At 41.2% G+C, this 24607-nt stretch overlaps 1 protein-coding gene across 1 annotated transcript; it reads left to right on the top strand.

Moving 5' to 3' along the window:
• Positions 1–240: 240 nt before the first annotated feature.
• LOC115462687 (lecithin retinol acyltransferase-like) lies at positions 241–22465 on the top strand. Its single transcript, XM_030192690.1, has 2 exons — positions 241–800; positions 22159–22465. The coding sequence occupies exons 1-2, from the start codon at positions 267–269 to the stop codon at positions 22309–22311; spliced, it is 687 nt and encodes a 228-aa protein (XP_030048550.1). The 5' UTR covers positions 241–266; the 3' UTR covers positions 22312–22465.
• The last annotated feature ends 2142 nt before the right edge of the window (positions 22466–24607 follow it).

Below are 24607 nucleotides of genomic sequence, written 5' to 3'. Positions count from 1 at the left end.
AGCTTTGTGATGGTGTTTAAAAGTGCTTCCACAGGATGCTCATTTATCTTTGGAAAGGTTTTGCTTCCATGACATTTAAGTTTCATTCAGGGGTCTGCCAAAGTCCAGTCTGCTAACAGCAGTTGTGCCTTTGCCTATGATGTCAGCCGGTTCCACCCTGCAAGCCTGGTATAAAACTGCAGGCTGTCAGAAGTGGCAGGGCAGTCAGAGCTGCAGCAGTAGGAGAAGGAGGAGCAGCAGCAAACTTCAGGCTGCAGGCGGGAAGGATGAAAAACACAGTGATGGACTTGGTGTCCTTTCTCCTGGACAAACTGTTCCTCCTTGCCCACTTCAAGCTGTTCAGTGTAACAGTGGAAGGAAACAAAGCAGCAGCCTCCTATGATGTGTCTTGCTTCCAAAGGGGAGACCTGTTGGAGGTCCCTCGCACCCTCTTTGTTCATTTTGGCATCTATTTAGGGGAAGACAGGGTGGCTCATATGATGCCAGACATCCTTCCTGTCCTATCTGATGACACATCTCTGAGTCAGAAAGTCGTGACCAACAAAAGACTGATCCTTGGGGTCCTGACCAAAGCGGCCAGTGTCAGGGTGGATACGGTGGAGGACTTTGCCTATGGAGGAAGCATTCTAACAAACCACATGGACCAGAGTTTTAAGAACCAGCCGCTTCCTAATGAAGAAGTGGCCCGGAGGGCTGAGAAGCTGGTGGGAGCCACCCCCTACAGCCTCCTGTGGAACAACTGTGAACATTTTGTGACTTACTGCAGATATGGAACTCCTGTGAGCTTTCAGACTGACAAGGTAAATCCAGAAAAGCCTTTCACTGCAAAAACTGAAGTTCTTCCATTCACTCTTTGATAGCTACAAGTAACAGTAGAAACAACATTTGCAGATTTCTCTTCTCATATTACTTGTCATAGCTGTGCAATACACTGGAAATACACATTTTCTCTCTAATATATGTGACCATCTCTGAGAATACATGATTAAAGTCATGGATCTATTCGGAACTTTAACCCTCAGTTTCACAAGAATGATTTTAAGCTGTCACATGTTTGAATTTCTGTAACTTTTTTCCCACATTAAAAGGATGAGATGTAGACTATGGTATCATTAATTGCTTGCTCTAATAGCACTCATTAAAATTTCATTTGGTTTTAGTCATGTTTTCCCAGAGATGCCCACATAGATCTAATGCATTGCAAAGGTATTTTGAGTAATTGTGTGTGTGCATGTATCAAAACATGGTGGGATGGATAAGAAATCATACAGTGGATATGGAAAACTGTTTCATTGTTCTTTCCTATAAGCTATTTCTGTAACTACAGCACCTCATAAATCCCATTTTCATGACATAGTGCCTGTCAAGCTTGCACTGTCTCGCTACAGCTAATCCTCATAGAATTTTATGAAAAAGAAAATGTTTTTACAGGTGGAGGTAGATCGAATGCTTATGAATGTATTGCACTCTCTGAAGCAGAAAACTATCATCATTATCTCTTGTATAGCGCTGCCTGTTGTGCTCAGCACTTCCCAGACACTCACAGTTAGCAGTCTCTATTCTTTGGAGTTTACAATCTAGCTAAGACAGACAGGCAGGATACACAACAAGAAACAAATAGGAGACTCTGAGCTACGAGACCCTTTTTATTATTTTTATTTTATTTTACAAGGCTTGATATACCTCCAAATGCCAGGAAATCTCTTCTTCATGTCCAATTGTAAAGCGCTGCGTATGACTGGCAGCGCTATAGAAATGCTTTGTAGTAGTAGTAGTAAATGGCTTCAGAGTGGTTTGCAATAATAAAACATGCTACAAGGAGGCACTGGAGCAGTTAACAACAAGAAGCTAGAGGAGGAGACTTAATGGGGAGCAGTATAGGCAAGGGCGAAAAGCTGATATAATAACCATCCATTTAGCAATGATGTTCAGCTGCTAAGTGGATAAGTTATTTGTGAATTTAGGCCTGCCAAATTAGTTTCCAGCAGGGCTTTTTTTGAGGGGGTACTTGGGGATACTGAGTACCGATACCTTTTCCATTGTCTGCTAAAATTGATCCATGGACCCCCGAGTTTTAAATGAAAGAGCTCAGGTTCTACACACCAATTCTGCCTTGTCATAGATTCTGTGACTGGTTGCAGGGGCCCTGGCTACTGTGGGGCGGGCGGGTCCCTCAGTGATCATCCCATCCCTGAAGGGTAGCCTGGCATTTGAGTACCGGCACCTTTTTTGCTAGGAAAAAACGCACTGGTTTCCAGTGATCCCTTAGATGCATTCTTTTACAGAGCTGCTGTAAAACGAGCCCTGAGCTAGTGACAGTGGCCATTTGTGATGCATGCCAGGGTTCCTTTTACCACAGGTGGTTAAAAAGAGTAAACGGCTGTGCGGTAAGTTTGCACTTGCCTAAAGGCCATTTCTGGGGAAAGCACTTACTGCTACCCATTGAGGTGGCGGTAAGGGCTCCCGTGGTAACCACAGTAACATAATAAATGACGTCATATACAGTCCATCCAGTCTGCCCAACAAGATAAACTCATTTTACATAGTATGGGATACTTTATATGTATACCGGAGTTTGATTTGTTCCTGCCATTTTCAGGGCAAAGACCGTAGAAGTCTGCCCAGCACTGTTCTTTTACAGTGCCCCTTAAAATTTACACTCCAGCCCATCCATATCTATTCAGTCACGATCAGGGTGTAGACCATAGAAGTCTGCCCAGCACTGGTTTTGCTTCCCAATTATCGGTGTTGCCACACAATCTCTGCTGATTCCGTGGATCCATTCCTTCTAAACAGGATTCCTTTGTGTTTATCCCATGCACGTTTGAATTCCATTACTGTTTTCATCTCCACCGTCTTCTGTGAGAAGGCATTCCATGTATCCACCACCCTCTCCGTGAAAAAAATGCTTCCTGACATTAAGCCAGGTGTGCTTATTGAGAGAACAGGATAAAGGATGCACATTATCCCCAACTTCTAAGCAGCTTGTAGATCAAAGGAAAAAATACAATTTGAAGTGCCTGTATACAAATGCTAGAAGCCTAAAAAATAAGATGGGAGAGTTAGAATATATAGCACTAAATGATGAGGTAGATATAACTGGCATCTCAGAGACTTGGTGGAAAGAGGACAATCAATGGGACACTGTGTTAACAGGATATAAATTGTATCGCAATGATAGAAGGATCAAATTGAAGGGGGGGGGGGGTTGCGTTATATGTTAAAGAGGGAATTGAGTCAAATAAAATAAACATTCCACATGACACAGATAGCATGGAATCATTATGATAGAAGTCCATAGTCTGCTATTGAGACAGACATGGGAAGCAACTGCTTGCCCTGGGATTTGTAGTATGGAGTGTTGCCACGATTTGGGTTTCTGCCAGGTATTTGTGACAGGATACTGGGCTAGATGGATCGTTGGTGTGACCCAATATGGCTACTCTTATGTTCTCCTGAGTCTTCCCCCCTTCAACCTCAATTCATGTCCTCTAATTCTACAGCCTTCCCATCTCTGGAAATGGTTTATTTGTGGATTAATACCTTTCAAATATATTTGAATGTCTATCATGTCACTCTGTTTCTCCTTTCCTCCAAGGTATACATGTTAAGGTCGGCAAGTCTCTCCTCGTACGGTTTGCAACGCAAATCCCATCTCCATTTTGGTAGCTTTTCTTTGCACCGCTTCCAATGTTTTTACATCTTTAGCAAGATACGGCCTCCAAAACCCTGGGGTAAATCTTGGTGTGCAATGTAGGCGTTGATCCCCGGTATTCAGTAATACTGTGCACATCTTTAGTGAATGCCCCTAACCCACCCATGCCCCTCCCATGGCCACACCCCTTTATGAGTTGCAGACTATAAGATTTGCACAAGGATCTGTATAGACTAGTGCTTAGCAAGATGCATAGCAAATCTGAATTGTTGCCAAATGTTAGCACCCAATTATTGGTGCTAATTGACTTGTTAGCCAATGTAGTTGTGCATGCATGCAATCTTGTGTGCAGAAATTTGCGTGACACTTTTAGAATCCGGGGGCTAGTGTTATCGTTACAGCAAAGACCATAGTAACATAGTAAATGACGGCAGATAAAGACCTGAACGGTCCATCCAGTCTGCCCAACAAGATAAACTCATTTTACATGGTATGTAATACAGTGAAACCCAAGCTGCATCTGCTGCCATGCATGGGCATTGGAATAGGGTTGGCCACCTGGGCCCCAGCCAATCTAACGACTAAACAGCATATACAGAAATCATATTGAAAAACCACTAGTAACTAAAGTTCATAGGCACAAAAGTATTTTTTTTTTTTGTAGTTACAGGGTTATTCTTTTACTTTTTAAATAGATAGGGGGAGACATTGCTGGGGGGGGGGGGGGGGGTAGAGAGGAAGGAGGTTTGCTACTACGTGTTTTGCTCAGGTGCTTAAGGCTGGAACTGATGGTGATAAGAGGAAGACTCGTTCCTGGTCAGTGATGGTGCAAGAAGGGTAAAGGGTCATGTATTTGATATAATACCTTTCTGTGGTACAAACAAAGCCGTTTGCATTTATTATATGCAGGTACTTTCTCTGTCCCTAGTGGTCTCACAATCTAAGGTTTGCACCTGGGGCAATGGAGGATTAAGTGACTTGCCCAGGGTCACAAGGAGCTGCGGTGGGATGTGAACGAGGGGCTCCCCTGGTTCTCAGCCCACTAACCATTAGGCTACTCCTCCACTCAGAAGGAGGTAAAGAGAGGTCGTCTTTGTCATCCTGTCCCACAGGGTCCCTGAACAATGACAGCAGTCATAACCAATGACCAGGAATGGCAGGTTCTGAGTCAGAGCTCAGACATATGAAAAGCTTGAAACAGTAGTAAGTATAAATACGCTGGCTAGCATGTTTATTTATAAGAAAATTCACAGAAAAGAGAACCGCCTCTTTCACGACTCATGAACTTGCTATCCTTTAGTCAGGTGCAGCTTGCAAACATTGTCAATCCGCAGTCTGGAAACTCACAACTTTCACTCCTAGAACAATCTTTACATGTAAGAGAAGGAATTGTTTCCTGCATTGGCTAGTTATGAATTTTTACTAGATAAACATCTGTCAGTTCAGAAACAAGTTACTAGAGGTCACTTACCCCCTAATTCTATAAGAGTCGCTAAAAACTGCACACACAAATTTGGGGGGGTGTCCAATTTACATGCACGACTTAATTAAACAAGCTAATTAGTGCTAATAATTGGGTTTTTAACGAGGAATGATTGACACTAATAAAATTGAATTGAACTTTACACAGGATGCGCACCTAAATTTTACACGCAATTTGAAAAAGTGGGTGCGGAAATGGGAGGGTCATGGGCGTAATGGAGGTGTTCCTAAATTAACGCACATTGTTATGGAATAACGGGGGTAGGTGCGTACATTTGCACCACCTTTTAGTTGGTAGAAATGGCCACACCTAAACTTAAGAACACTTAAAGAAAAACAATGGCTCACCAATAATCTACTACGACAAAAATAATAAACTCAACAAAAAGCAGACACCACGTTCACTCAAAAACTATTATAAGGGGGAAAAAAAGTCTCATATTGTCATTGGGACATGATATTGGTTATCAATACCAAATAATAGAATGCCATCTACCTAAATCTGTATGTTGTATCTTTTTATGCAATTATTTAATTTTATATTTCTTTCACACTTCAAAATAAACCATTCTTTGATACTCAAGAAACCAAACAGAATGACTGGCAATTGGCACAAAGCTTTCAAAATGTAGTATCACTTATCTGCAAGCTCATCAAACTCCCCTTATAATAGTTTTTGAGTGAACATGGTGCACACCTAAAGTTAGGCATGATTCCCAGGCGTTATGTGCTATTCTATAAACTGTACCTAACTTTAAGCATGTCTTATAGAATAGCGCTTTTTTTCAACACTGATTATTTTGGTGCCATATTTAGGATCTAGCCCTTAACATTCATCAGCACTTGCCACATGTCCTCAACTTTCTTGCTCCGTGCTGCTTTCAGCCATCTTGTCTCTCCTGCAACTCACAGAGCCATGTCTAATTATGCTCATGATCACCCTCCCAGGCAGACTGCTAGCTGTCTTTTAAACTTCTCACAAGCAGCCCTGCCATGAATAGGACTAAAGTCTGAAGATGGTCCAGTCCCCACCATCTTTCACTGAACCCTACCTGTAGGAATATAACAAGAACAGCATTTGGCTCCTGCTAATTCTTTTCCTTTGTACTGTTTTCCTGTGCAGGATCTCAGGCCCGCCAAGAAGGGGACAGCTGGGGGAAGATTCCCTGGGCCGGCCTCCAAGGGGGGGACCGACCGACAACTAAATGAAGCACCACCAATACAGTGCTGCTAAAAATGCCCAGTTAGAGCTCAAGCCACAACCATCTGTTTTGGGGACATTCCGGGGGGGGGGGGGGGGGGCAGAGTAGTCACTTAGCCAGTTAAATGCTGTTATTTGGCATTTATCCGGTTAAAATAGCCACATAAACAGTACCACATAAAACGTAGTCCTATCTTTCAATGTGATATGTTTGGTGGTTGATTATGAAATTTTGATAGGCTGTTGGGTTGTGCAGGCTTGACAGAACCAGGAATTTGGTTTTGTCTCTGTTTAAATTGAGTTTGAAGGTTTCTGCCCAGTTTTCCATGAGGTCCAATCCTGTTTTGACTTTGTCCATTATTTTTGTGATATTCTTATTGAAAGGTATGTAGATAGTAACATCGTCAGCATAGATGAATGGGTTGAAGCCCATTATCTCCACATTTTTTACCGAGTGGAGCCATTGGTACATGGAACAGTGCTGGTGATATTGGAGAGCCTTGCGGTACTCTACACTCTGAGATTCAGGATGTTGATAACTGGTTGGACATCTTAACAATCTAGGATCTGTTCTTTAGGAAGCCGTTGAACCACACAGCTACTGTACTGCTGACTCCTATGTAATCGAGTAGGGTCATCACTGTTGCATGGTCTACTAGGTTGAACGTACTTCACATGTTGAATTGCATTAATAGTATGCTCTGACCTTGGCGTATCAGGCTTCTGAACTTCATTATCAGGGTGGCTAGGACCGTTTCAGTACTGTGTTGTGGCCTGAAACCTAATTGGGATTTATATAGGATTGAGAATTTTGTTAGGTATTCCATTAGTTGTTGTGTTACCAATCCCTCCATTGTTATGGTCAATAGTGGTATTGATGCCACTGGTCTGTAGTTTCTGAGGTCACTGATCTTTCTGGTTGAGTTCTTGAGGATTGGGTTGAGTATGATTTCTCCTTTATCTTTCACGAATTGCCCTTCTGTTAGCATGCATGTGATGTGACTGGTGGTGTATTTGATGAACCATTCTGGTGGGTTTTTTCATCATGTACTTTGGGCATTTGTCTGGCGTACAATTCGCGTGTGTGTATTTTGTCAGTAGGGCCTTTACTGTGCTCGGTTTGGGCGGTTTGATGTATGGAAACAAAGATTATATAAACATGCACACACAATTGTGGGGACAGAACAGTAGTGGAATGTTGTGTGTGTGTGTGTATTTTGGTATGGACAGAATAATAAAATTAAATATACTGCCAATACCACAAGGCTCTTGGTGGTTTACAATTAGAAAAAAAAAAACAAGATAACCACTTTTTGCCAAAATAGTAGGGGTTCTGAACATCCCATATATTCTCCCAAGCAATAAACAGAGGTTGAATGTATGTGCTTCACAAGTTATTTCTTTAGTTTGACAGCTTTAGAGTGTAGACGTCAAATGCCTCTTTGACAGGCATTGATTCCAAAATTTCATAAACTAGCCAAAAGAAAATGTATGGGGGTGAAATTTGTGAAGAGCATGAGGGTCAAGTAAAGGATGAGAATCGATAAATGGGTGAAGACAACCAAGTTGCAGTGTGTTTCCTTTTCCAATCTGTCTCATCTGGAACCAGGATATCATCATGGTTTGTGAAAGAAAAGCAAGAATAGAGATGATATTTTCTTTTCAGAGTTACAACACTATCCTGTATACTTTCCCTTCAGTAGTCTAATTTCTAGAAAATAGTAATTCAGGAGCCCTGAAGTGTTGAAGATACTACTAGAAATTTTTTTTCTCCTTCTACTGTACTCATTCTTGAAATAGATACCACCTATAATGTCTTGGGTCATTGACTCTCCAGATTTCTGAACCTTATGAAAAGAAGCTAAAACAGGATGAGAAGGAGCTCCATAAAGTGATAACTCACACAAAACATGTGAAGATTCAACACCACTCCTTTTTACATAGTAACATAGTAGATGACGGCAGAAAAAGACCTGCATGGTCCATCCAGTCTGCCCAACAAGATAAACTCATATGTGTATACCTTACCTTGATTTGTACCTGCCTTTTTCAGGGCACAGATTGTACAAGTCTGCCCAGCAGTATTTCCCGCCTCCCAACCATCAGTCCCGCCTGCCATCACCTGCTCTGGCACAGACCGCATAAGTCTGCCCTCCACTATCCTCGCCTCCCAACCACCAACCTCTCTTTCCCCACCTGCTCCGCCACCCAGTTTTGGCTAAGCTTCTGAGGATCCATTCCTACTGCACAGGATTCCTTTATGCATATCCCACGCATGTTTGAATTCTGATACCGTTTTCATCTCCACCACCTCCCGCGGGAGGGCATTCCATTTTTGAGGGAGGAAAGGGATCTCATCCTACTGTGGCCACTGAGACACAGCCCACAGTGAAAAAGTAATCACAGATACCAAAAACCTCCCAATAGAGATTTTTGAAAAATTTTTGAGGTTTTTTTCAAAACTATTTTTAATGCAAATCAATACACTCTGCTTTCAAATTCAAAAACGATGACAAACGATATCAAAATCACTTTAGTGATTCAATATAAATGCACACTCTACAGCCCCTTCTGGCAATGTCCCACAAAAAAAAACCCCAAGAACTTATCTTAATCCTGCAGTATCCATGTAGCAGCCACACTGTTTAAACTCTGCTCAGTCTGGTCCCAATGGACCCGTTTCGCTGTAGCTTCTTCAGGAAACCAACTGTATCAGGCTGCACGGTCCAGGCTGCCAACAGGGGACTCTGTGAGAGAACATTAACGGAGCAGCAGAGCACAGTACAGATAAGTGGTTTTGATTGATTTATTGTATCACTGAAGAAGCTAAATGAGAGGTTTTTGTGTCAATGATTACTTTTTCACTGTGGGCTTTTCCGGTTGCTGTTTTTTCCGGTTGAAGTAACCAAGTCAAATCACAGTGGTTTGCAAGTGTGTACATGAGATTCATAGAATATAAAAGGCTAAACATATGAATGGAGATAAGCAAATTCCAATAACAAAATAAGACTGGAAACTTATCATTATATATACACTGTATATATCAAACAATAAAATGAAGAGTCCAGTATTGGTACAAAATAATGCAAAAGTTTGCTTTAAAAAACAAGGAAAAGACCTCAAAAAACCCAAACACTTATTATGATTTTGGCATCTTTAGCTGGGGTTGTGGTATTCATCATTGGTCATAAAAACCTCATAACATTTTCTTTATTTTAATGATTTTTTTAAACTTTATATTTTATTAATCCTTTGTTAAAATAACTATTTGCTTTTTTAATCTTTAGAAAAACGGACTCACTCATTCAACCATACAGTAGCAACTATATAATTGTCTTGCATAATAGTTCAAAAAGGCAATTTATAAAGCAGAAAAAGTCGAGCACTTAGCTGACACCCGACGGTGGCTAGACCTGTTTCACTCTAACGGCTTCTTCAGGGGTTGGGCATCGGCATTTAGAACAAGAAAGGATAGTGTCATTCTTTTAATGATCACCTAAAAAACATGTACCATAGTATTAATCATTTGTAGGGATATATAGAAAACACACACATCTCAACATTATTGTTTAGACCTATAGGTTCTGGCGTGAGTATTTAAGTTTTAACCAATCAACACATAACATTCTTGTATTTCAAATTCGCAATGATGTGTCATAGATTGGATCTTCATTAAATTGTTCATTAATTAGAGGGCATTTCTAACGTGTTATGCTAGTATTCTATACTTTCTTTTATAGAATAGACATCACATAGGCAACCTCTAGGTGCCTATATATAGGCATACTGTTACAGATTTATCCCCAATGGGCAGGGCAGAAGGTATAAATAATGGAAGGAAAATGGTAAGAAACTAATCAACCCCCGTTTTCTCATCTCAATTTGAAAACCTAGGAGTATTAAATGTCACAGTTTTGCAGAAACCTAAATAATCATTTGCAAAGAGCCATGTTCTGATTAGATATTTTTCAAAACAGCAAAGTATTAAAAGTAATTATCTGTTTTATTTCTACTGCTATGCAGACTGTTATTTTTCATGCACAGTAAATCCCGAGTGCACCAAGCAGCAGTGTGACACTTGTCATTGGTGAGGGTCCTGGCAGGCTCTGCAGAGAGAGAGAGAGAGAGAGAGAGAGAGAGAGCGGTTGTGAATTGGCGTGACTATGCAGCATTCCTAGTTGAAGGACATTTTTGTCTGTGCATTGAAAGACTGACTAAATGCTTTGGCTACACATCAAGACTGTGGTGGCAAATGTTATATTTCTTATATCTCAGTTCTTCAAAGCCTCATTCATGACATCTAAATCCAATCTCATAACCAATTAAAAAATGTTTAAAAGCGTGGTTTTATAAAAAGTGTTTTTTTAGGAAAAATTTACAAGGATTAAACTTGTAGGTTTATTGGGGTGTGGTTCCCCATGGAGGACTATATTATATACATTTTAAATTGTAATTCACCTCGGACAATTTGGTGAGGCAAAAATCAGATAGTGTAAAATAAAACAAAGTATGAAAAGTGGATGACAGTACAATCTGGATCCCATAAATGGCAATGATATAGCAAGATCAAGGCTGGAGTAGCTTCAACGGGAACTCTAGTAGATGGGAGGTAAGACCAGTACCAGGCAGACTTATATGGTCTGTGCCCGAAATTGGCAGGGGGAGATAGAGTTTCAGAGGCGCATTTTTGAAACAAACAAACAAACAAATAAACAAAAAGGTCCAAAAAGCGGCACAAAATGGCAGGTGGACATTTTTCTTGCAAAACCATCCAAATCATTCTTTTCAAAACACATTTTAAAGACGTGTTTCTAAGCAGTTCATCTGCAGTGCATCCAAATCACAAGAGGGTTTGTCGGGGGCAGGATTTGGACGTTCTCACAATATGGATGTTTTTCTGCCATAATGGAAGAAAGCATGACCAGGGCTAAAAGTTGTATATTTTGGTCTGGGCCTGTTTCAATCATGAATAAGTCATAAAAAGGTGTCCTAAATTACCAGATGACCATTTCAGAGATTAAGGCATGATCCCCCCTCACTCCCTTGGTGGTCAATGACCCCCCTCCCACCTCCCAAAGATGTAAAAGAAACAGTACTTACCAGCCTGTATGACAGCATTGGATGTAATGCTCAGTCCCATTACAGCAGCAAGCAGGTCCCTGGAGTATCCTAGTGGTCAGGGCAGTGCACTGTAGAGAAAGGGACCCAGGCCCATATCCCACTCTAACTGTTCCACTTGTGATGGAAAGTGTGAGCCCTCCAAAACCCACCAAAAACCTATTGTTCCCACATATAGGTGACACCTGCAGGCATAAGGGTTATTGTAGCGGTTTACAGTTGGATACAGTAGGTTTTTGGTGGGTTTTGTATGGCTCGCTGTACAATATAAGGGTGTAACAATGAGATGTGTACCTGGGCCCTCTTATGTGAAGTCCACTGCAGTTCCCCCTTGAGTGCCCCACTGCTCTGCTGGTATGTCTGTGTGGCCAACCTACTAAGAATGCTGGCCTCCCCATATGACCCAATGACTTGTTGTTGTGCATTTTTCACTCGGGGGGGGGGGGGGGTTGTTAAAAAATGGTCATAAAATAAAAACACATTGAGCACAAAATGTCTAAAAAGTCTAGGAAATGGCCATTTTTGAAACAAAATGATAGACGTTTTTCAGGTTCAAAATGGCCATGTTCGACACTTGAGTTTTGGACGTTTGCTCGTAACCTTTATCTTGTCTTCCTCTCTTCAATAGTCCCTTCCCTATGTGTCCTATCTGTCTGTCCTACCCTTATCCCTTATTTGTGCTGTCTGTCTGTCCTGATTTAGATTGTAAACTCTTTTGAGCAGGGACTGTCTTTTCTTCATGTTAAATTGTGAAGCACTGCGTACGACTGGTAGCGCTATAGAAATGATTTGTAGTAGTAGTAGTTTTAGTAAAGTGTCCAAAATCAGATTTTCATTGCATATCGAAAATGCCCCTTTAAGTATGCTAGCGTTTAATCATGAACTCTGGCCACCTTGGATGGACTGTTCAGGTCTTTTTCTGCTGACATTTATTGTGTTACTATCTCTGGTGGGATCTCATTTAGAGCACTGTGTGGAATTCTGGAGATGCTATTTTCAAAAGAATATAAACCAAAAGGAGTTTGTTAAGAGGGCAGCTACTAGAATGGTTAATGGTCTTCATTATAAAGCATAGGGGGAAAAAGGTAAATATCTAAAAATGTATAGCCTGTTAACAAGGTGGGAATAGAGAAAGAGAGAGATGAGTGAGACATTTAGGGCTAGATTTTATATATGCCAATTAGTACTGATAATTGCTTATTAACATCCAATTAACAATGCTGATTAGCTAGTTAACCAATTAAGTTACGCGCATTGTTACAAAATATAAATCAATTTCCACAGAGTGGAGGAGTGGCCTAGTGGTTAGAGCACTGATCTTGACATCCAGAGGTGGCTGGTTCAAATCTCACCACTGCTCCTTGTGACCTTAGGCAAGTCACTTAACCTTCCATTGCCTCAGGTACAAACTTAGATTGTGAGCCCTCCAGGGACAGAGAAACATCCAGTGTACCTGAATGTAACTCACCTTAATTATAATTTTTTGTAAAATTTTACAGAATTCAGAGACATGGACATGGCTTAAAGACAAGATAAGTTTATTTTTTATTGAGCACATTTAGTTTGAGCACTCTTGTGTGTTTGCAATAGCACTTACAAAAAATTATAATTAAGGGAAAGCCCGATGAAGAGATGCTAAGCCACTAGGCAAAATAACCAATGATATTGCCTTCACAAGTAGTATCTTCCGAGGGTTCTCTTATATATAAAATAAAGAATAAATCATTCTAAGAACTTGTATATATAAAAACAATGCTTAAAGAGAAAAAGTAAAAGGTTTTGCTATTTGCAGGCATTGAGTTCAGATCTTTGGTTTTGTAGTTCATTTGGTTGTGTTCATAGGAGCCAACTTTTCAAAATTATTGGGGGTGCTAAGCCCAATTGAAATTACCCCTCCCTGGACACATACAAGGAATTTTCTCAATATTGGGGGTGCTCAAGCACCCACAGAACCCACAGAGTCGGCTCCAATGGTTGTGTTTACCAAAGAGCATTTTTTGGAGATTTTGTGCTGTTTCAACATTCAGATACCAAGAATTCATATAAATGATCTGAATATCAACATTTATACACAGAGGTATGCATGTACAGGTCCAGTCTCTAGTCTTGACCCAGTTTGATTACTGTAATTCTATCTATGCTGGTTGCAATAAAATGTGTTTTAAGGAAGCTTCAAACTGCCCAGAATATTGCTGCCAGGTTTTTGTTTTCTGCATATGCCATGTTTTGGAAGGGCTACTCCACTGCTGATTCAATTGCATTGGCTTCCTATTAAGGCCAGGGTCATTTTTAAGCTCTGTGTTCTCATATTTCAGATTTTATGTGGTACTGCCGCTGATTATATGTTGCCCCTTGTAACTTTGTCGTCTTACAATGCAGCCTTTGGTGCAAGAGATTATCTGCGTCTTCGTTTTCCTACCAGTAAGAAAGTAGTCTGTAAGTCAATTTTTTTCTTACCAAGGTACTAAGTGGTGGAATTCCTTGCTGAAATACATTAGACCCCAGCATGATTACTTAGTTTTTCGCAAGTTTTTGAAATCTTTCCTATTTATTTATTTATTTATTTATTAGCATCTTAAGTCATTGCAAGCATACGAACTTGACAAGGAAAACACATCTTGGCAAAGGTAAATAGGCTAAAAAGGAAAAATGGATAAAGCCTATTTCTCCAAATTCAGAAGAAATAACTATAGTGTTCAGCAGACCACTAAAGGGAGAGATCCAAGAATAAGGGAACATGTGCCCTGAAGCATAGGTCAAATTAAGAAAAAAGAAAATTAATTCAATAGCTTACTGAAGTACCCAATAACACAATTACTAGGCATTAGTCTGAGCCTCCCCAACCAGGACATGAAATGGTTCCAGCTTCTTTACAACTAAGAAAAACTTTAATAGCTCAGGATCAAAAAATACATACCTTTTTGAAGAATAAGTTATACTATGTTTGCATGGAAAATGCAATAGGAATTTAGTCCCAAGTGAAACCACCTGAGGACGTAACAAAACAAATTTCTTCCTACGTTCCTGTGTAATCTTACTTAAGACTGGAAAGATCAAAATTTTTGGTTCATAAAGAGCTTTTGCCTATGGCGAAAGCAAAAGATGTTCTCTATTCTGAGGAAATACAAAAGTCAAAACAAGAGTTGCTCAGGGCACAGCTTCAGAATCAGATATCTCAAGAAATTCTGTCAAGTTAAGGGATATATCTTGTATTTCAAAGACTTGGCCAGCTCCAGAAGAACTATTAACATTTAGTGGCTTCACATTTACAGGAATATCTTTCCTTTTTAAAAAAAATTCTATTACTTAATGCTGATGACTTAGATTTTTCCCCCTCCCTCCCCCTCCATTATATCTGTATTTATAATTCTTTCTTTCGTTGCTACGTATGGGATTATGTATTTATTTGATATTTAATATTTTGCAATGTAAACGTGTAGGTTGTTACAGTGGAGTACCTAGCTTGCTTGCTATCTGGGGTGGGTCACCACTATGCCCCCCCCAGAGGCGCATCACCCCCCCACCCTCGAAGCGCATCACCCCCGCTACCCTTCTTCCTAGCAAGGGGGTGCATGGAGCAGTTCTGGAGCTGTCGGCTCTGCTGGTCCCCTGCCCCAGAACAGGAAATAACGTTAGAGGGGGCAGGGGACCGGCGGAACCGACAGCTACACGACTACTCCGTGCACACCCTTGCTGCCTGCACCCAGTGCAGACCGCACCCACTGCCCCACCCTTGGTATGCTACTGGCTTGTTAGCCACTTTGAACTCGAAATTGTACAGGAAAATGTGGGGTATAAATGTAGCCAATATTCTGTCTACCTGCTCTATAATATGGTGTCTAAATGCAATGGTGAGTAGTTTGAAGGTGGGCATGTACAAGGGTCGAGTTTGGGCACAGCATGGTCAAGGCACCATGCTATGTGTTTAAATTATAGAATACTATCATTTGTGCACATTTTTCAGCAAGGTATGCATGAGCATTTACACCAGCTGTATGTGTATTGGCACAAATTTGACCTGTTAAGCTTGCATTCTGTAAGAAAAGTAGGGGACTACTGTTCTTTATAGAATTACCCTCTAACACCAGGATTCTATATATTTAGATTTTGCTCACCCCTTTTTCAGTAGTAGCTCAAGGTGAGTTACATTCAGGTACACTGGATGTTTCTCTGTCCCTGGAGGGCTCATAATCTAAGTTTGTACCTGAGGCAATGGAAGGTTAAGTGACTTGCCTAAGGTCACAAGGAGCAGTGGTGAGATTTGAACCAGCCACCTCTGGATGTCAAGATCAGTGCTCTAACCACTAGGCCACTCCTCCACTCTGTGGAAATTGATTTATATTTTGTAACAATGCGCGTAACTTAATTGGTTAACTAGCTAATCAGCATTGTTAATTGGATGTTAATAAGCAATTATCAGTACTAATTGGCATATATAAAATCTAGCCCTAAATGTCTCACTCATCTCTCTCTTTCTCTATTACTCACACGCAGAGAATCACCCCCTACCAGCCACAAAAAAACCCCACATCTAATATGGACAATCAGCATCACTCACTAACACACATACATACAACCAAACTGCCCACCACCCAAAATGCCACACACTGCCATGGACAGACAACATCTTGCTTTCACACTCATACACACACACTCCCTCCCCCAGCCCCCTTAATACAAAAACTGAAACAGTAAAAACCTACATCTCTCTCTTACAAACACCCACAGAATCCCATAATCCCCTCCCCCAAAAAACACAAACACTCATACAGAACAACCCTACCCCACAAACACCCCCCCCCCACAAAATAGCACACACACCCACAGACACCCACAACCCCCCTCAAAACCACAAACACTCATACAGAACAACGCTACCCTACCCTACCCCACAAAAACACCCCTCCCCCCCAAAAAAATAGCATACACCCATAGACCCATAGACCCCCACAACCCCCCCTCAAAACCACAAACACTCATACAGACTTTACAACTTTAAAAAAAACTCTTTTCCTTTTTAAAAAAAAATATATCCCTTAATATCAAACAGAAAAAGAAAACAAAAAAAACAAACAAACACATGCTAGCACCCGTTTCATTTGTTTTGGAAACGGGCCTTTTTTACTAGTATAAAATAAAGAATAAATCATTCTAAGAACTTGTATATATAAAAACAATGCTTAAAGAGAAAAAGTAAAAGGTTTTGCTATTTGCAGGCATTGAGTTCAGATCTTTGGTATCTGAATGTTGGCATCTTTGTTATAGATTATTTACCCCCTTAAATGCTTCCAAGGTGTAATGCACAGCAGGCAGGCCTATTTCAATGTAAGCAAGGCTCTGGAATGAAGGGTTATAGGCTGAAAGTGAAAGATGGAGATTCAGGAGTTATCTAAGGAAATATTTCTGTACAGAAAAAGTGGTGGATGTATAGAACAGCCTTCCATGGGACGTGGTAGAGTCAAGACAATACCTAAATTCTTGAAAGCCTGGGATAAGCACAGAGGATCTGTTAAGCTAGCGGTTCTTAATCTGTGGGTCAAGATGCCAAATAAACAATTATGCTCAACCATGTCTAGCTAGTTAATAAGCTGTAATATAATATTGTTTACTGTATACTGAACGGGTCCACTGTAAGTTATTACTAATTAATGTTAGCTAATCTTTTGATAATATATTGTTAAATGTAAACTGCTTAGAGCTTGTCAGTAAAGCGGGATATAAATGCCATATCAAATTAAATCATCAGTAGTTGGGCATCATCAAAACAATGCCACTTCCCTCTCTCAGGGCTTCCAATGTGATCTATGTCTAATAGTGGCAGTCAGCATGGTGTCTATGGCATGCAGGGGCCAGAAAATAGATTTTGGGTGGGCCTAGGCAAGAACTAGGTGGGCAGCAAGTGTTCTCCCCCACCCCCCACCACAAAAAACAAATCTCAGCTGGCGGGAAAATGCTTCTTTCCACCTTGGCAGTCTGCTGCAGGCATGCGTTGAAAACTGAGCATGCACAGGTGCCAGTATCGTGGAGAGTAGCATTTTCGTTACCATCAGGGGGAAGTCTTCAGCTGGCAGAGCGTGGGATCCCCACCAGCTACCACTAAATATGTGCTACTGTTGGGTGGGCCTGAGCCCTAAGTGGGTGGGCCTTGGCCCACCCAGGCCCACCTGTGGCTACACCACTGGTGGCATGTGAACATTCATGGGCCCTGGCCCCTTCTAGATTAGGCAGGCTTTCTTTTAGTACTGGGATCTATGAGCACTGTGCTAACTACTGCCACCACTGCTGTTGCTGCCTTCCTGCTTTGGATGAGTGGGGAGGAGGAGGATGTGGGTTACGGAAGGGAAGAGAGGTAGTGAGGAGACCTATTTTGTTGTATCATCATCAGGGATCATGAGGTCATTTCTTTAAGAAGCACTGCCTTAGGCTGAAGAAGAAATTGTAGAGCTTAGTAGTTTGTGTGGATGTTTCTATAATTCTGTACTTTCAGTTTTCATGTATATTTTGTTTGAAAGACAAAGGTTAGGAATAGAATAGTTATGGGGGTGGGGAGTGGAGAGAAAATGCAGGGTTTTTTTTAATTTGGGTCCCAGCCAATATTCAACTGGGACCCATATGCAGGGCCCTGGCAGAATATCGGCTGGGGCCAACACAAGGCCGCTGGCCAGCCCCACTGAACTTAGCACCGAATATTCAGTTCTGGTGCCCACACATGACCCAGCACTGAATCAGGGCTAATATAGCTGGCCAAGGTCAGCCACTGGCTGAATATCAGGGGGCATGTGTATTGTGAGACATTGTAGAAGGAGTCTGAGAGACTGAAAGGCTGACCATCCAAATGGCAGCTCATATTTAATATGAACAAGTGCCATGAAGTTACTATGTTGTACACTTAAAACAAATCAAACGGAAGATGGGAAGGAGGGTCGGATTGCTTTGTTGCTAAACACCTGTTTTTTACATGATTGCGATGTGTTCCTGGCTCACATCAGCTGATTACCATTGAATGTATGTGTTAATAATAATAAAGATGATTTAAACATAAAACAAATCAAAGAAAATATATTTTCACATTCTGGAACTCATTGCTGGAGGATGTGTTAAAAGCAGTTGGCATAGGTGGGTTTTAAAAAGGTTTAGACAAATTCCTGGACAAAAAAGTCCATAAATTGTTATTATGGTAGGCCTGGGGAAAGCTACTACTTATTGCTGGGGGTAAGTAGCATGGAATCTCACTATTTCTTCGGATTCTGACAGATATTTCCAAACTGGGTTGGCCACTATTAAAAACAAGATACTGGAAAACTGCCACTGGACCTTTGGTCTGACCCATTATGCCAGTTCTTATGTTCTCATATTCCAATACAGGCAGCCAGTCACTTTAGGACCACTGCCAAGGGCATAAGTTGCTTATGTGGAACTGTATCAAAGGCCTTGCTGAAATCCAAGGATACTACATTTAGCATTCTCCCCTGATTCAACTATCTTGTCACCGAATCAAAGAAAGATCTGTCTCTGGTAAAACTATGTTGCTTCAGATCTTGTAATCCACTGGTTTCTAGAAACTGCACCATCCCCTGTTTTAGGAACGATTCAATTCATTTACTCATCACAAGTCAGACTAACTGGCCTGTACCAATCAACTTCCACCTTACTTCCACTCCTCACTCTAATGGTTGAAAAGGTCAGACAGTGGGGGCTGCCAGAAACTTCTGTAAACTTAAGTAATGCCCTTGAATGTATCCCACATGACCCTGTTGCTTTACCTCTTTTTAATTTAACTAGCTCCTCACAAACAGCCTTCTGAAAATGATTCGAGGTCTACTTCATTTTCATTCTGATTCGTGCTTTATCTTTGCAGTCTTACTCCTTGTCCTACTGTGAGCACTTCATCTGTGAGCACTGAACAGAAATAAGTGTTAAGCAATTCTAGATACGTGTTAAGCCTCTGGATTTTCCTGTCCATCTCCTCTTAAGTTTACAATGCCACATTTCATATCTTCCTGTAACTAACACAGGGCCCTGTTTGCTAAGCAGTGTTATAGGCGCATCAACATTTTTAACGTGCTTTAACCATGTGCACACGTTAACCGTGTATGTGCATACAATATCCCTATACGCGCCTACATGGTTAGCGTGCACGCTAAGTGTAGGCGCGCTAAAAACACTAACGCACCTTGGTAAACAGGGCCCATATTTAGCACTAATAAGCACTGGGATAAGCACTAATGCATTCTTACCGCACATTACAAGGGCTTACCGTGAGATGCACTCAGTCGTCCTGCAGTAAAATCTCAATCTGCAAGAGCAAACCACACATTTTTTTTTGCAGTGGGGGGGGGGGGCATGTTGGGGGGGGGGGGGGGGAAGAGTGGGCGTTTCTGTGCTAATCAGCACATCTACATTACCGCATGCTGATTAGCGCAGGGTTAGCATGTGAGCCTCTACCATTTACAAAATACATGTTGGTAAGGGCTCACGTACTGGTCGCATGCTAATGGTAACATTAGCACAAGGCCATTAATTCAAATAATGGAAAATGGGCCAATTTATTGCTGTGGTAAAAATGGCCTTAGCGAGCGGGAAAGACCTGCGTTAGGGCGCGCTAAGACCCCTATTTACCACAGCTTAGTAAAAGGGCCTCTTAATTTGCATCCTCACTTTCTTGACAGCTTTCTCAGTATTTATTTATTTTATTTATTTATCGCATTTTTACCCCACCTTTTCCCACAGAATGCAGGCTCAAAGTGGCTTACATTAGACTGGAAAGACTAGTGCCAATCCAGCGGTTTTACAAATACAATATTTAAATAGACAAATTAAAGTAGAATAAAGAAAAAAAAAGAATAGAATCTCTTGGTTTTTCCACATATTATTGCTGTCTTCCTTTTTCTACAATTTCTTGCAGTTTGTACATGCTAATCCTTTCCCCTTACCTTTTTAGCTACTTCTTTGCTCAAAGCCCACCTATTCAATGTCGCCTTCGGCACCTAACCTTTATGCCTCTATTCAGGAAATCTAGACTGTCCCAATTTGGCTGCCCTATTTTGACTGACTGTACATTTGTCCATTAGATTGTAAGCTCCTCGAGCAGGGACTGTCCTTATCTGTTAAACTGTACAGCGCTGCGTAACCCTAGTAGCGCTTTAGAAATGTTAAGTAGTAGTTCTTTAGAAAATCATAGTGACTTTGTTGCTTAAGAGCCAAGACACCAATCTGGAGACAGGTTAAATTTACCCTTGTGGTGGTCTTCAAGAGTGTCGGGGGTGGGGGGAGAGTTGGGGATTATATAAAAAACAAAACAAAAGAGCAATGAACCTGTGCATTTAGTAGTTTATTATAGCAAGCTGATAGCATTTAACAGTTGTTATTGATGCTGTAAATCATTGCAAATTGTAATTGTCTTGTTATATTGGGGCCTGCAGGAAAAACTGGCCTGCTTTATTGTGGGCGCATGGAATTGCCACACGCCTAGCCAATTTTTGCTGGAAAAAGTAAGACCTGGTGTGCCAACTGGGTGCAGATCCCCACTATTCTGTAACACTGTGTGCATCTTTGTGAACGCCCCTGACCCCCACCCTTGCCCCTGCCGTGGCTACGCTTCCTTTTGAGTTGTACGCAATCCAGCTTAGGCACTCATTGTTACAGAATAGCACACAGCCAGATTGGCACCCAAATCATAATTAGTGACAATTAAGCGCTTGTTAGCCCATTTATTTTGGGCACCAATCTTGGGCGTCCAAATTGGGGTAGCCTTTATACTAGAGTCTGGGGGACTGTATATATGACTATTCTAAGCTTTTATACATGCCCTGCTATAAGGACAGGAATTCTGTTATTACTACTAACAACATGTGACGTGTAACAGGTCCAGGTTACAGAAAGAGAGGCTCTGATGAAATACCTCTCCATTGGAGGGATTAAGGGGTCAACTCCTTAATCCCCAAGTTGTTGGTGCCCCCCTCCCCAATATGAAACCGGGCTCTGTGACAGCTTCCGAAATTATGGGCATTCATGGTACTAAAATGTATTTTTTTTTAATTAACTTCTTAACAGACTTTAAAGCAGGTTTAGAGCAGTAAGCTAAGAACCAAGAGATCCTGGTTCAAATCTCACTGCATCTCTTCGTGATATTTTTTTAAAATTGTGAGTCCTCCAGGGACATAAAAATATCTGCTAAACCTGAATGTACAACCACTTCAATAGCTTGCAGGCTTGTGGTGTACATTTGGATACAGTATATATTTTTCTGTCCCTGGAAGGCTCACAATTTAAAAAACAAATCACAAATACCTGAAGTGGGACTTGAACAGGTGTTTTTTAACCTACTGCTCTAACCATTAGGCTACTTTTCCCATCTGCATGGACACCTATGGTCATTTTATAACATGGGCATTTCTATGCTGCCACAATGGCATCCATTGCCCCATATTTTACCCTATTCATAACTTGGACGGTTCACTTTTTACAATGGATGTTCCTGCTGTATGTCACCAGCACAAGGACGTCCATTTCTCATGTATTTTAAAACAGGCTGTACGTCAGCAGGCCTTGTTGTAAAACACTAACACTGCCAGCAATATACCGACCTGGACGTCTTTATTCTGAGTTGGATGGATGTCCTTTGTAAAATGCTATTCTATATTATCACTGCCATAAGAGGTTTGATAGCTTAATAACTTTAACTATTTCTTTGTTTCTGCAGTTCTGTGAAATTGTGAAGATGGTGATTCGGGACCAGAGGAGTGTACTTGCCTCAGTGCTGCTAGGACTGATGTCTATTCTCTGCTTGGGTTTGGGTCCTTCCACTTCCCTCCCGAGTATCCTCATTCCATTCTCGCTCTGGATGGCCAGTTAACTACGGACTCCAAGATATCAAACAATCTGTATATATGTAAAATAATATATTTATGAAACTTTAACTATAAAGAGACTTTTAGTGAAAGAAGGGGATTTGTTATATTAAATAACATTTTAATCACGCATTTATTGAAAATACAATTTGTAATACTTTACTTTTGGACCAATGTACTAAAATTGTTGTGATTTTTGGAGGCTACCATATGTAGCCTCCAAAAAAGTGCATGCTATAAATTGCGTTTCAGCTCCCACTTTACTATGAAATGGACTTATTGTGTCATCAATGTGTTCCAACCATGGAAGAAATCTCCAAATGTAAAACAGTCCTTAAAACATGTGAAGAATATCTTTAAAACATCTAAAATGATACTAAAACTACTAAAAAAAAAGATTAAAACATATTATGGATCTTACCAGCCCATAAAAGTGAAAATTCAAAAAATCGTGATACAGGACTTTCCTGTATGCTAAGCCCCATTTCTAGTGCATCCCTAAAAAAGGGTGTTTTTGATTTTTTTTTATTTTCAGGTCATGCGCTAATATTGTTCTTAGCAAGTGGCAACTGAAAGTAATTAATGCGGGAGCACTTACTGCCTCCTATTTAGGAAGTGCTAAGGGTTCCCACATTAATCCTGCCTTATTCAGTTAGTGTGCGCTAATGTGAGCGTGCTACCTGAATATCACTTCCACGTCTATTCTCTGCCCCTGACATGCCCCCTCCAAAAATAAATACCAAAAAAATAAATATAGTAAAATGCCGATTATCCGAACTATCCTCTGCAGGGGGGTGGTCCGGAGAATCATAAATCTGGATAATTGGGAAAAATTTGGAATATTAAAATTGCTCACCAGAAGGATATGGCACTGTCTGGAGCTGAATAGGAAGAAGATCCTGCGAAGCTCCGCTGAGTAGCGCAAATCTCATATTGGTGCACATGCACGTATCTATGAGCACGCATGGCACGCAGGCACTTACGTTACAGTGGAGCTTCGCAGGGGCTTCTTTCTATCCACCTCCGGACAGTTCTGCATCCTTCTGGTGAGCAATTTTTCAATTATCTGTGGGGAATGAGAATGGGGGGCGGGGGGAGGGTGATGCCGGTACAGATAATTGGATATCCGGTTGATCGGCGTTCGGATACCATGCAATCAGCACTCACTAATGGCAAAACTAATGCAAAAAGCTTTACCGGTTTCTGCATTAGGCCATTTTCCCCATGCTAAGCATGTGTTAGTGCTTAACGTGTTTTAGTAAAGGGCTCCTATGATAATTAAATGCAGAGTTTGAGCATGATCCAAGTGCTACATATTCTCAGCACTATCATCTTCACCTATGCTAATTGGACCACAGTGCAAAGACTGGTTAGTCCAGGAGGACACCCTTGTCAAGCCCAATCCCATATCACACCCCTTCCATCCCCTTACCAGATGCAACCCCCCCCCCCCCCCATGAAGTTACCTGCGTAACTGACCTTATTCTATAACCTGGGTGCTCAACCTTGTGCACTAAGGGGGAAATTATATAAATGGCGCTCAAAACTCAACACCAGTAAAATCTGCACTAATCAGTATTTTATAAAGGGTGCTCTTTACTACTACTACTACTTATCACTTCTATAGCGCTACAAGGCATACGCAGTGCTGTACACCATACATGAAAAGTCAGTCCCTGCTCAAAGAGCTCACAATCTAAATAGGACAAACAGACAGAATAACTAAGAGGTAAGGGAATTAAAGAGGTGGGGATAAAAGTACCCTTCTCCACCACCGCCAACTCCAGACTCCGCCCTTTCTGCCTCGCCTCACCCTATGCGTGGAATAAACTCCCTGAGCCCATACGCCAAGCCCCCTCCCTGCCCATCTTCAAATCCTTGCTCAAAGCCCACCTCTTCAATGTCGCTTTCGGCACCTAACCATTGTACCTCTATCCAGGAAATCTAGACTGCCTCAATCTTGATTGACTGCACTTTTTGTCCTTTAGATTATAAGCTCCTTTGAGCAGGGACTGTCCTTCTTTGTTAATTGTAGAGCGCTGCGCAACCCTGGTAGTGCTTTAGTAATGTTAAATAGTAGTAGTAGTAGTAAAAGGGTACAGGGCAAGTGAGTAGTGGTTAGGAGTCAAAAGCAGCGTTAAAGAGGTGGGTTTTTAGCCTGGATTTGAAAACGGCCAAAGACAGGGCTAGACGTACAAGCTCGGGAAGTCTATTCCAGGCGTAAGGTGCAGCGAGATAAAAGGAATGGAGCCTGGAATTAGCAGTAGAGGAGAATACTATTCATTTCTATAGCACTACTAG

The sequence above is a fragment of the Microcaecilia unicolor genome, chromosome 2 (assembly GCF_901765095.1).
Source record: "Microcaecilia unicolor chromosome 2, aMicUni1.1, whole genome shotgun sequence".
NCBI classification, from domain to species: Eukaryota; Metazoa; Chordata; class Amphibia; order Gymnophiona; family Siphonopidae; genus Microcaecilia; species Microcaecilia unicolor.
Note: the sequence above shows the minus strand (reverse complement) of the source record. Positions and strands in the feature narration are given on the sequence as shown.

Excerpts from the sequence above, each read along its gene's own strand:
- LOC115462687 (XM_030192690.1), top strand. The coding sequence starts at position 267 with ATGAAAAACACAGTGATGGACTTGGTGTCCTTTCTCCTGGACAAACTG. Across the intron at positions 801-22,158 it reads TGAGCTTTCAGACTGACAAG|TTCTGTGAAATTGTGAAGAT; the intron begins GTAAATCCAGAA and ends TTGTTTCTGCAG.